General features: G+C 40.1%; 1 protein-coding gene across 7 annotated transcripts in view; it reads left to right on the plus strand.

Annotated features, from left to right (window-relative positions):
• CAST (calpastatin) overlaps positions 1-14,166 on the plus strand; it is an 80,333-nt gene that overhangs the window by 11,437 nt on the left and 54,730 nt on the right. For 4 of the 7 annotated variants that reach the window (XM_054986455.1, XM_054986454.1, XM_054986457.1 and 1 more), the window contains exons 2-3: positions 2,871-2,930; positions 9,696-9,767. In XM_054986455.1, the coding sequence (XP_054842430.1) occupies positions 2,871-2,930; positions 9,696-9,767 (132 nt within the window). Of the gene's footprint in view, positions 1-2,870; positions 2,931-9,695; positions 9,768-11,916; positions 12,021-14,166 lie in introns of those variants that run through there. The other 3 variants (XM_054986459.1, XM_054986460.1, XM_054986456.1) reach the window with 2 other exon arrangements.

Below are 14,166 nucleotides of genomic sequence, written 5' to 3' on the forward strand. Positions count from 1 at the left end.
TAACAATGTCCTCCAAATGGTCCGGTAGCCCCTCCGAGCTGGCCTTCACCAGCCAGGATGGGCAGGGGTCCAGAGGACAGGTGATTGGCCTCATCCCCTGCAGGATCCTGTCAACTTCTTCCCAGGAGAGCAGTCTGAAATGATCTAATACAGACCCAGAAGACGGCCAAGGGGTCTCCAGTTCCCTTACTGTATCAACAGTGGGTGGCAAGTTGCAAGTTGTGTCTGGGTCTTTCAGTTAGACTTGAGTTGCAGGTCCCCCTCTCAATTCTCACGAAGTTGGTACCTGATTTGGATCCCAACCACTGTGAAAAGGGGATTTTGCCTCCCCCCATGCTATTTTCTTAACCTGAAACAATTCCTGCAGGGTACTATTTGCTCTGGAGAACACATGAGTTTCCTCAGTAGGGCAACTAGTGCTGTGGCCTTTGTGTCTAAGGGTACGTTTGTTAATTATTGAGAGAATCTGAGTAATGTCAAAAGGACAGACAACCCCCACCCCCACCCCCACCCCTGGCTGCCATTATTTGCAATGAGCATGAGGAGATTATTTATTTTTATTTATGTCATTTATTTTATGTCATTTTATTTATGTCATTTATTCTTGTACAGACTCAATTTCTTTTTTATTTACAGTATTTGATACCAGTTTAGCAGGTTAAACATGTCTTATGAAAAATGTTGGTGTGTAGTTATATGGGCAACCCATTATTTTACAGTACTGTCAAAGTCACTGTCTTGCTGTTTGTTTCTGTCTCCTGTGTGTGTTTCTATTTTGAGATGAAGGAAGTCTGCCACCTTGGTGGGTTTGCCGTATTCTGCTGTCTGTCCTTTGCTGACCTCAAATCTGAGTGAATGTATTAAAGGTTGCAATGTTAATATTATCCAATTGCTGGAACAACACAATATGCTGGTTTGGGTTTATAAAAAGATAATGGGAGGCTTTGGAATGTTTCCTGTGGTGCTAAATAATAGAGACTTCGGGCATTTCTACATTACATATATTAAAGAGGCACAATATAAAGGCCTGTATTAGAAATTTTTGGGAACTTACTACCTCCTCAGCATCATAACACAGCATAGGCAAACAACATGCAACTTTTTTTATTATGTAGGTTATCTGTGTAACTGTAGGGTGTATATTTTACAATCTGTTGGACTGATGTAGTGAAATTTATTGTGGTTGACTAGTGGGATTGTGTTTGTTCTCATAGTGTTGACATTTACCTTGCAAATTATAGCAATACTTTGTTTAATATAAGATAATGTGAGATTTCTGAATGCATGTGGTGAATATCCATGTGATGTCTAACAACCCTGCCTAAATCTTAACACAACTGAATCCTGGATAAATAAGTATCTCAGTGTTTGCATTAAATGTTTGTGAGAAGATCTATATTTATGTGGTACAGAATGTAGGGAATGGGTAATCTTTCTGTCAAATTCTAGAAAGTCTAGCAGAATTTAAGAGAAGACTGTGTAGATGAGGGTCTCTAAGAGATAGCAGGCTTGATTATCATGGTTCCCATCGAGCTTTATGAGGAAATAAAAGGATTGCAAAAGGCAACCTTCCTGGGTAAGGAGAAATTCAGTGTGTGTTGTCCAGAGGCAGACCTAGCTCTCATCCCAACAGTGTCCAGTAATACGAATTATTTATAAGCACAATTCTTGCTTGTAAGGAAGTAATTCATTTACATTGATAATTGATTTCATAGGTCTCTCTCTTAAAAATCAATTCAGAAGCTTCAGTTGGTGCAGAATGCCTCAGTTCAATTTAGGGTTGTCAACCTCCAGGTGGTAGCTGGAGATCTCCCAGAATTACAGCTGATCTCCAGGCAACAGAGACCAATTCCCCTGGAGAAAATGGCTGCTCTGAAGGTTGAACTCTATGGTATTATACCCCACTGAGGTTCCTCCCCTCCCCAAACCCCGCCTTCTTTAGGCTCCACCCCCCCAAATCTCCAGGAATTTCCCAACCTGGACCTGGCAACCCTAGTTCAATTATTATCAGAAGCTAGGTAAAGCATGCATATTAGTCCCATTCTACAGTAATTCCATTGGCTACCTATCAGTTACTGTGCTCAACTCATTGTTTTGGCTACCACATACATAGCACCTCATGGTCTTGGTCCTGTGCTCTGCCATGGCAGCTTCTCTCATCTGACCAAGGCCTTCTGCAGGTACCACCCTGCAAATGGGCCAAATCAACAGCTGCCCATACACATGCATTCTCTGTGGTAGCCTCACCTTATGGAATGGCCTGCCTGAAGAGTTCAGGAAAGCTTCCACTCTTCTGACTTTCTGCAAACTGCAAAAACAAATTATTCAGGAGGGCATTCATACACAGCTAATAGGGGCTGAACTGTAATGAAATGGTTCAAAGATGTGCTTTGATTAAGGTTGTTACTGTTGTTTATGATGTCCTGTCAAATTGCTCATATATTGTTTCAACATTGCTTCAAATTTATGCACAATTTTGAATGTCCCAGCTGTTGATTATATTGAATTACATGGTGTAATGGACTTTGGGTCTCAGTAAGAAAGGTGGGCTACAAACAACATAAATAAAATCTAGCTGTTCCTTTTTTAATCGTGCTCTTTCTAAAACAGCTCATGGCATGTAAAGTTATCCCAGCCTTCATTTTATGCTCACAATTACCCTTTGAGCTATCATATACAGAGGGTGACTTTCTCATTCTGAAACAGTCCCTGGTGGAGAGGTGCACTCTTTGCCCTGGGAGACATGTGGGCTTCCTCAAAGGCCAAAGCTCCGGTGAGCATGCAACACTAGTTGTGTAGTTCTCTGGCTCACAGCTTATAACTTGGTTGGGTCATGTGTATGTTTTAATACTTTGGCCTTTCTTTTTCAGCATGGTGATAAAAATGCAGGTGGAGCATCTGGAGATAAAAAAGGAACAGAAGCAGCAGAGGTGAGTACAAAGCACTATGCCACAATAACCAGTTCTAACTCAAAGCATTACACTATATACTTAGTCACATTTCTTTCTTTTTTTAAAAAAAAAGTCTTCCCATTTTGTTATATGGTAGTTACTGAAGACTGCTCTTTGTTGACAAATGTAATTTGGGAAAAGGTCTTTATTTTCATTCATTAAGGGGACTGATGAATGATCTAGCACTATTTTGATTTAATATTTGAAGGGGGTTCTATATAAGCTTTATTGTGAATCAGTAGCTGTATTTGAATCCACCGTTAAGAACAAATCATTGTTAGAACTGATCCTAATTTTAGCAGTTAAATTTTTTTTGAGTAAACCTGTTTTGTAAACATGAATGTGCAGATCTGTCCCTTCTTCTATTAGTAAGTGTTGTATGACTACATATATAGTAGCAGCAAAGACATTTCTGAGCTTTAATTTCTGAGCTTTAATTTCTGTGGAGCACAAAGAAGTAGGGAGGTACACCCAAGCCAACAGCTTTATAAAAAAATGATGTCTGTGAGTTCAAATGACTAAGAATTAGGCATTTCAAGCACACTAGCCATCATGTCACCAGAATCTCAGTTGTGCCTTTGAAACTTCCTGAATCAATGGCAGTTTGCTTGTAAGATGAGCTCTCCTGTCTCTTGTTAGATAGATGACTACATATCGGATTGCCTAAAGAACAAGGGCTACTGTAATACACTCCTCCTGACTCTTTCCAGTCTTTTCTTTCGTTGCCTAACCTTTTTCAGTCTGCTGGCATAAAGCATGATGTTGCGCTTTACTCTAGTTCCTGAAGATACAGAGACTGGAAATGCATGAATCATTGTTCAGAAACAGTGGTGTGTTGTCATGCCATGCATCAACTAAACAGCCTAGTTCATTACAAAAGAAAACCCTCCTTCTGAGATCATAGTTTTTGAAACTTCTGAAATACTATTGAAACATTTAACGGTTAGAGTTGTTGAATCTGCAGTATATCAGAAGGCAACAGACATCACTGGGAAAGTGCTGTATTAATAATGCTCAGACAGGAGGTTGCATGGCCATTTCTGTGCTCCTGAAGCCATTCTTCTTCCTCTTCTAAGATAAAATAAGTGTTCTCTGATCAAATTGCCTGTTTGAGGGTCAAGTGTGAGATAAGACCCTAGTCTCTTCCAGAAGTTGTTGTGTGCTCCCTCCCCCCCCCGTTTTCAAAGCTTGTGCGTGTGTATAAAGTGCCATCAAGTTACAGTTGACTTATGGCGACCCCTGCTGGGGTTTTCAAGGCAAGAGACTAAAAGAGGTGGTTTGCCATTGCCTGCCTCTGCATAGTGACCCTAGTCTTCTTTGGTGGTCTCCCTTTTCTTTTGTTTAAGCATGTTGGATGCCTGCAAAATAAAGACAGATACTACCAGATGACTTTTTTTTAAGGAAAAGACATTCTATATTTATTTATTTATTTATTTATACCCCTCTCTGCAGTGGGGTAAGCATCATTCTCCCCTCCATTTTTTCTTACAACAACCTTGTGAAGTAGGTTAGGCTGAGAGTGTGTTACTGGCCCAAGGTCATCCAGCAAGTTTCCGTGGCAGAACGGGGATTTCAGCTTGGGTCCTCCAGATCTTAGTTCAAGACTATCCTACATCGGCACTTTTTGATTTGTTTGAAACTTGTCATCAAAATATCATGAACTGCTTTGAGTCCTTTTTGGAGAAAAGTGGAGGAGGACTATATTTAAATACTTGTTTTCCACCTTCAACTGGACAATTAAACTCATCTTCCTTGCTTCATGCCAAAGTTTCACTCCTGAATTTGGAAAGAGAACATTTTGTGGTAATGGGGGAGTCAAGGACAGACCATTTTAGTTATGTCATTTCTATTCCTGGGATCACGCTGAAGTACAGCTATTCTAGTCTATCATTAAAATTAATACTTGGGTGGAAAATGTACAAGTTTGTGCATAATTCTTTGAAATATATGGTTCATCCATGAAATTTGCTTTCTTGAATTACTCTCATATATTTTAAATAAAAGGATGGCACCTAATCTAAAATTTGTACTGATATGCATGCCTGTGTTGGATATGTAAACTTGCTGCAGCAACGTCATGGTGCCATTTTTTATTTTTAATGCTGCAGTCACACATTGCTTTGTTATCTCTTTCTAATAGTTATAAGGCTCTCAGCAAGTTTTAGGATTGGTCTGCTGGCAGCTCAGTGAACACATTTTAACTTGTTGAACAAAGTAATCTTGATGTCTTCAAGGAGAATTTTGGAGAGGGGGAGGCAGCTAGGGAAACTAACAACCAGGGTCAGAGTTTTATTGGAGGGGCAATCCTAGACTGTAATCATTCTGAAAGCTACAAACACAGTGTGGACAAGCTAACTCGATTACTATATCAAAGATTAGGTTGATTTGAGAGGGCAGGAAATATCTTTTATGTAGAGCAGTGGTTCCCAAACTGTTTTGGACCACTGCTTCTTTGGTTCCATAAACTCATCCCAAGTGCCCCCTATCCTATCCTGTAAAAAGCATTATTCAGAATATGTATTTATGTCATTTATAGTCTGCCTTTCTCACCGAGACTCAAGGCGGATTACACAGTGTGAGATTAGTACAGTCAGTTTCAAGGATATTTCCATAAATAATGCCATAGAGTAAATAAACACAATTTTACAAAGACATAGCATAAGAATCCAATACAGAGTTGAAGAAATGCTGAAACAGAACGTAGTCAATTCAAGGGCTGACATGAGGCACAAGTAGCTCAAAGGAACACATATTTAAGACAACATGTAGTATGTAAGGCAACATAGTGGTAAAGTCTATGTTCCTTAACTCAATAGAGCAAAGCATCTGAGAGCCCCTCCTTACAATACAGACGTCTTTTTGAATAATTCAGCTTTGCATAGTTTGCAGAAAGCTAGGAGAGTGGGGGTTCTCCTGACAGAATAGTGGTTTGCACTGCCCGCTAATGAAGATAACAACAGTAACTTTCAAAACAGTGACAATTAATTGCATATTTATTTAAAATCCAGTTAAAACTTTTTAGTTTAATTCAACAAAATTGATGAACTTGATCCGGTGATACCAGCTTTTCAAAGTCTGATAGTCATTTAATAAGAAATCTTAGATACCACATTTAGTAACCGCTTCACTGTTCAGTAAATTCTTAATGCAATGAATGGGCTTGATGAAGTGATACCAGTTTTACTCTGTCTGATTTTCACCAGATTTCAGTACAGAAATGCAGAGGCAGAAACTTGAAGTGAGGAAAGTGTTTCACTCTAGGCTCTAGCCTGGTCAATCATAAATAAGTGAACAATGCGCTCAGAGGAGCCCACCTCCAGTGCCCCCTACTACCCCCTCACTTCTTAATGCTTCCCTAGGTAATCCAACCAAACCCCTGGGGGCAATACCCCCTACTTTGGGAACCACTGATGTAGAGGTTATTGTAGAAAGTGCTGGGTAAGTGTTTCTGCATTTGTTGTGCTAGAACAGTGATGAGGTATGAAAGGAAAGGGGAAAAGAGTTTCCTGAATTCTGTTGTGTAATTTAGTTCTGTTGTTTGTAGTGTTGGGTATCAGTATTAGTAGCCAAGTAAGATGATCAGTTATAGCCTGCCCCAAAAGTGTAAACAGTAATCATAAAAGATGAAAGGCCATTAGGCAATACACATAAGATAATACTGAAATGAATGAGCCAGTGTAAGAAAATAAACATCTTCTAATTTCAGAAATATGTAACAGTCAATGTATCTTCCAGGGTTGAGCATAAAGTTTGTTTTGGGTTGCGTCAACAGTCACAGCACTTAAACTGAACATGAAACACATGCTGTGAGGATATTGTACCACTTCTGTTGATAGAATTGTAGCATGCAAACAGAAGTGGCATTTCTCAGCATGTTTTCTAGATGGTTTGTCTGATAAGTGAGATTTTGATATGGACTTTAATACAGGAATAAAAATGTTTTAATTTGTTTATTGATAACTTGTGACACTTTGGAAGCATTACAGCCCAGCCAACATGAAGAATTTTTCATTCACTGGTGTCTGTGTGAGACCAATGGGGATTTAAAGAGTTTAACTTTGGCTAGATTGTGTTCAGGTTACAAAGCATATTACAATATTTATTGTCTCTTTCCTTCCCAAGCCTTTATGATAGGGGCCATCATAATTTCCATTTTCCCAGAATGGAAACAGAACTTGAGAGGCAATTACACATAGCTTGTCTTTAAAATATTACAAAAACCTGGGTGGCATTGCCCAGAGAATCTAGGTTGATGGGTGTGAGGTAAACCCAGCTTCTTAAGGTCCAGATCCCAATTACTAGTTAATTGTGATGTGACAGTAGTGTTCACGTTTGCTGTCAAACGTGCCATAATTGTTGTGTGGTGGCATACCATAAGTTGTGAAACATCAAATGTGAGCGCACAGTAATACAGAGCTGTTGGGGATGGGAGCCTGTAAGTAACACTGAGATTATAGTTACAAGTTTTGGGCAGCAGTCATCAGACTAACAGTGCAATCCTATGCTCAGTTGCCTTAGTCTGTCAATTAATACATTTTACATAGCAGAAATTGCTGCATAGAATGTGGTTATAGAAGTAACCATTTCTTTTACATCTTCTGTACAACTTTCCCTATGTCCATGTCTATACCATTTTGAGAGGGCTTTTTTCTTAAAGTTATACATTCTCCTGGTCAAGTGCTGGTTTGCGCATATTCTCTCCTTTATTTACTCTGTTGAACAGCAGCATTTCATCCTCTCATGTAGCAAGGCTATACTTCAGTCTGTTATGGGCTGGTACATTGTGCTTTTGCCAGTGATGTGGGAGAAGGCGAGTTGACTGTTGCAGCTAGGTCACCCTTTGGCTGATAATGCATAAAGTCTTGGCCTTCCAGTTAGCTGTTTGCACATTTGTCTTGGACAAGGATTAACTCATTCTGGGAGAATGGCCTGTCCCATCTGTTCATACAGGCACCCTAAATCACACAAGTGTGAGTGGGCTATGAAGTTGTTGGATGGTTAGGAGTGCTATATTCCTGTTTGATGGCTGAACTGGCATATTTTGCAAAATATTTGCTAATTATCTAAATTAAATATATTAATATTTAATATTTTGCATTGGCTACCAGTTACTTTGTGTCTACTCCTAGCAATCACCATGAAGAGGTGAGAAAGGATTGGAGAAAAGGCTTCTTTGTCAGACCTCTTGTTCATGCCCTGGATAACAGCAGAGCCTCTTGGAGGCGGGGGGAGAGGTAGAAAGCATATTCTCTTTACTGTGATTTTCCTCATTGGATAGAAGGGGGGACCAGGTTTGTTTTTCATCAAACAGTTGGGAAGAATATGGTATGTGGGTGACCTTGAGTCAGTCACAGCTTCTTGGAGCTCTCTCAGCCCCACCCACCTCACAGGGTGATTGTTGTGACGATAATAATAACACATTTTGTAAACCACTCTGAGTGGGCATTAAGTTGTCCCGAAGGGCAGTATTCAAATCAAATGTTGTTGCTACATTTGGCATTATATCTCTACAAGAGTTAGAGACCGTTTTCTAAAAATTAAAGCTGCAAATCCTATTTAGTTAATGGCTAAATCATGACAATTGTTTTCTGAGGTATGCCAGCATTCCATTTTATCAGCAGTATTCAGCATAGACATGAATCTGCTGTGAGAGATCTTTATATCATCAATAGACTTTCCTATTCCCATACAACTCAGTTATGACTTTTTAAAATATCTGTCAGTATGGCTTAATTCAGCTGATTTGATGGTTTGGAGGACTGGAAACAAGCCACAGGCTTCTTCCTACTTTTCCGTCTCCTTCCTCTTTCCCAGGGTGCCCAACATACGGCCTGGGAACCACATGCCCTCCACCACCACCTCTGGTGCAGCTTGCAGCTGCTGTGCCAATCTGGTGGTTCCGCAGACGTTTTTGGGCTCCATGCTGCCAAGTGGTGGCAACTCTGAGTAGGGCAACTGGGTGTCAGCAAAGCAGTGCCACAAGAGAGATATGTAAAATTTTAGGAGACTGCTCAGGAGACGACACTTTTGATATTTTTTTCCTTTGAAATGCTGAGAACAAAGCCAAGAGCCAGGCTTTGAAACCAAGTGGAGGTTAACATCCCCTCTCCCACCCCTGTGCAATCTAGAGGCAACTTAATTTGTTGATTTGAACCTTATGCCAAACTATGGCAAGTCCTGAAAAGGAAACTGGGAAGCTGTGTACGAGAAGGGAGGAGGGAGAAGTGTAAGAGTCTGCACCACAGGTCATTCCTATGTTTCGAGGAACAGTTGAACTGAACCTATGTGAAATCATACAAGTCTACCTTATGGTGAACATATCTTTGAATCAGGAAGCGACTTACTATACAGGTTACTCATGTTCAAGCTTTCAAGTAATGCTCCAAAGATCTAAGAAAATGAAATAAGGCAACAGGAATAAAAATTCTGAAAATGTCCTGTAATGAAATCTCTTTTAAAGTAGCTAGACTTTGTGCTCTGGCATGCTTAATTAAGCAGAAGAACATGGCTTTGCTTTAGCAAATTTTAATTATGAACTGTATTTTAATTTTAGTATATTCTATATATTTATGACATGTTTATATAAGTCTGTCGATGGTTTTGATTCCAATTTCTGATCTTAGATCGTAATATTAAATACATCTACATCAAAATGTCCTGTTTAACTTCATTGCAGCATATTCTCCAAGGCATTAAAAGTTGTTACTAATTATCTCAATTTTTTTTTTTTTACTCATTTCGCAGAAGAAGCCTTCAAGCGCTGGCATTACTGAATCTCCCAAAACACACACAAGTGGAACACCCTCCACCAGCAAGGTAACCTGAGTTTTTACGTATTGCCCATCTTGTTGAAAGCAAGATCAACAAATATGTTGTTTAAACTCTATAGTTACATTTATGCCGATGTTGCTTATCTACATGGTCAGGTTATGGTCTTTGCGAAGATATCCCAGCATTCGATTTATCATGTTGTAAACAATCCAGCATGTTCCATTTATCATGATGGTCCTCTCCTACAGTTGGTGTTCTTCTTCTACATTTCCTAGGCCTACAGACAGGAAATGGCAAACAGTTTGGGGCACATGGCTGGCATATTTCATTCCCTTCACTTACTTCCCTCCTCCACCCCAGGCATTAGAAATTGTAAGTGAAATTTCTCTTGGCTAGGAAGAAACCATTCAGCTTGGATCCGCTGGAATATTTTTGGGACAAGAATTATTTCTAAACATGGAGTATGACTTTCTCATTCCCACCCACCCCTGCAGCCCCAGATGCCCCTCAGTACTGTTTCTGGGAATCCTCTATCTTGTCCCATGCCTTCCTCTGCACTGCTCTGCTTTCCTACACACAGCAATATGAACTCAGTGAGTTTGCATCAGCTCTGGGACCCTCATGCCTAATACCGTAACCCACATCCATGCAGAGTGCTTCCTAACCTATTTGCATTTACAGAAATTCCCAAATACATGATTTTGAACTAGTAAGAGTTTATTTATTTACAGTCCTCATTTCTCACTGAGATTCAAGGTGGATTACATAGTGTAATTCAATAGATCAACAGCGTGGGACATCTAAGAAACAATGAAATAGGGTTTGGATTGTAGAAATTCGAATAGAAGCCTTCCTAACCTTATCAGGCAGGCCATTCCACAAGGTGGAGGCCACAACAGAGAAAGTGTGTGTACTGGCAGTGGTTGATTTTTGCCGATTTGAAGGGTGGCGCCTGTAGTCCTTTTTTTTTTGTTGCATTTTTATATGTAACCTCTTTAATAATGTATAAAATTTCTAGACGTTTCACTGGATTTGTAGTTGGGGGGGGTTAACTATTATTTTATAAAAGACAAGAGATACAGGAAAAATATAAAGATATGAAGCTGTCAGATCTTTGGTCTACCTGTCTTAGTAATGTTTGCTTGCAATGTAGCGTGTAGTCCTATGATACTTTAAAGACTAACAAATTTATTGTAGGATAGGCTTTTGTGGAATTGAATCTGCTTCATCAGTAAAACGAATTCTTAGCAAGTTGTCTATACACAGAGAGATGGAATAGGTTGGATTTGAAGATCATTTCCTACTGAAGGAAGGCACTTTTGTCAGAGAAGGGGGGGGGTGATTTTAACCCGTTTCCTTCTTCCGCTGCTGTATCTCCACACGCTGCTCCTAATAGTGTTCTGACCCCCTCCCCCAGCAGCATTTTGGGAGCTTAGTGAATACAATGGGAGGGAAAGTTCTTTTTGGTCGGTGGAGCTATGCTGACAGTTCTTTGGATGCAGCCCCCCTTTTCATTGTAATGACCTTGAATTGTAATGACCTTTCCATGTGCATTCTGGACTACAATGGGTTAAAAATCCTAATTCAAAAAAATCTCTTGCTTATTTTGAATATCTAGAATATCTGTGTTCTAGGACATGCTGCACGTTGGTGGTGATGGGTTTGTGCAGTAGTGTTCTGAATATTTCTTAAGATGGCAAAGCAAGATGGAGGTGATCATGTGATGAGGTGTTTATCTTTGTGCCCGCGGGTTTCTCTTGGCAAATAAGTGGGAACTGCCAAAGAATGTCTTTAAGTGATTGATGGGAGTGAAGTGATGGCGGTGTGTCTGTGTTCCTTCCACTTTTAGGAAAGCCAATAAAAAAGGCTAAGATATTCATTCTCTGACTTTAAGCCCGGCTGGTTCCTTTGATAAACTTTAAGGTCAGGAAAGTAGCCTCAAAGCCTGGTGATAAGACTTGGACTTACTTATATATAGCTAGGATAAATGTGTCCATTGCCTATTCTAATAACAAACCACTGAGGCAAAGTAAAGGCATTCGACATAAGCAACACTTCCTGTTCCTGTTCTGGTTAGACTAGCCTTGCCTTTTCTTGAGGAACTGTCAGATGCATTTGCTAAATATTCATAGAGAGGTGGAGCCACTAAGCCTGCAGGCAGCAGCTGCTTAGGTGAGCTCCTCCTCCAACAACACAGCTTTGATCGGGGCTTGTTACATCTGAAACTATGGGCCGAACGGAAGCTAGCATCTGATCTGCTTAGCTAGAATTTAAGAAAGAATATACCAATTGTGCAGAGTGAGTATTACATTGTACAGAATGGATTGTTACTGTCTGGGTTAATTGCAGTATGTAGTTCCTTTTTTCTTCTTCCTCCGAGTTCTCTGCCATTCTCTTTGCTATCAAAACATGAGCAGCTGATTTTGTTAGTGACATTTTTCAAAAGTAGGGCGAAGCATTCCAGATGTTGTAAAGTTGAAAGAAAGTCATTACCCTAATAATGTTTGCATCACATCATTTTCAGCCATATCTGAGATACCCTTTCTTTAAGGGGTGCTTATTGTCCTCTACGGGGCTGTTTTCAGAAAGGATGTTGTGAAAGCAGTGACGTGACTTTAACAAAATCTTTAAAGAAGAGTGAAATCTTCATATCTGATGATTTATTAACTTTTATTCACTTAAACTGACTGTAGGAAGCCCATGTTTGTATCTTAAGAGTTCGATGTGTCATTGCTGATTGTCTTTTTAGTGTATCTTGGAAACTGTGTATGCAGGGTGGGGTGATCTGTGTAACAGGATTTCTTTCTTTGTTGAGACATGCCTGGGTTTGTATTGTCCTTTCCATACCACAGATGACATTTACTGTGATGTCATATTTTAGATACTTTGATAACAATGGAAGTGAAGGCTAAAACTGTTGCTAAGGGCTTGTGAGCAGCACATGTGAAGCTCTGAGACTCTTAGGGAAAGTGCAAAAGAAGTTGTACGTGCTATGTCTGTTTTGGCAGCTACTTCACTAATTAGAGTTGACTGTCCCGTAGGTAAGGGGCAAGAAACATTTTTGATATGTCAGCCACAGCTACACTTCTTGGATCCAAAGTGTTCTAGATTGTAACTGGCTCATTTTTGATCTCTGGCTTGTACTAATGTATTATCACACACCCTTCTTTACAGTACCTGAAGAAGTGAGCTGTGACTCATGAAAGCTCATACCCTACCACAAATTTTGTTAGTCTTATAGATGCTACTGGGCCATTTTCACATGTCTTAACCATCATGCAAAATCGTGCAAAACTCACAGAATGATGGTGTCTTAGTGGCTCAATTTCCTGTCATCATGATTCCATTTCGTGGCGCGATTTCTGACATCCTTGCGCCATGAAACAGTGTCATGATGGGAAATCACGCCATGAAGATGCCGTCATTCCATGAGATTTGCGCAATTTTGCACAATAGTTAAGTCGTGGAAACAACCCTGGCCTCTTGCTCATTTCTACAGCTACAGACAGACTAACATGGCTACCCATCTTGATCTACCTTTCTTACAATAGTTTCCTTTGCAGTTCACCATTTTGAAACTCTTAGAAGAATGTCCCAAATTTTTCCAACTCTTATCCTTACAATCTATGTTCTGCCTTATTTCTGTTAATGTATTTATACCCACAACCTTCATCTCCTTATACATTTAAAGAGAATGTAGGGAATGTAAAGAGCTCTGTTCCTTTGGGAAGGTCAGGGAAGCTCAAGGCATTTTTCCATCCCAAGCACATTCCTCTGCCAGGTACAAGGTTGCTGCAGATGTGACACCTTTGCTATCCACCCTGGAGCTGAACTGAGCAGCAGAAACATGGGTCCAGCATGTGTGCTTCTTCTCCCTGCCACCTTTGCTTGTCTTGCAGGCTCCAGAGACCTGCCTGCTTTTGAGCTCAGCTGGGCTCTAGCAAACTAAAAGTGAGGGGCATATGCCACCTTCTCCTTTGCTACTCATCATTTCGGTTTGTTTGGATGCTGAACTGGCCCTGATTCCGGGATCCCTGGGACCTGTACATTTCCATAGTACTGCAGTATGAGTATAAATTGAGGTATCCTGTCATTCCAGGTCCCATCACAGCTTCCCCCAGGGATATAGCAGGTTCATATTCCCAATAAAGTCATAAGTATAGTCTGCTGTTAAAAATAAATTAACTGAGAGACTATTCTGAAAACAGATGGGTAAGTTTTACTCATTGATAATTAGCAAATAGTACTTGTCAGCGACTATAGGGTTTGATGGAAAATCTCAGTGTTTGAAGCCAGTGCATAGCAAGTAACTGTGGTCTGTATGTGCTCAAGTATTAGAGTCATCTTCAAGCACAAAAGGAAATAGCAGTTTGCGAATAGAGGCCTCAGGATTGTTCTGCAGCAGGAAGTGTTTGGATTGGCCAATTATTGCTTTAAATAATAG

The sequence above is a fragment of the Eublepharis macularius genome, chromosome 8 (assembly GCF_028583425.1).
Source record: "Eublepharis macularius isolate TG4126 chromosome 8, MPM_Emac_v1.0, whole genome shotgun sequence".
NCBI lineage: Eukaryota > Metazoa > Chordata > Lepidosauria > Squamata > Eublepharidae > Eublepharis > Eublepharis macularius.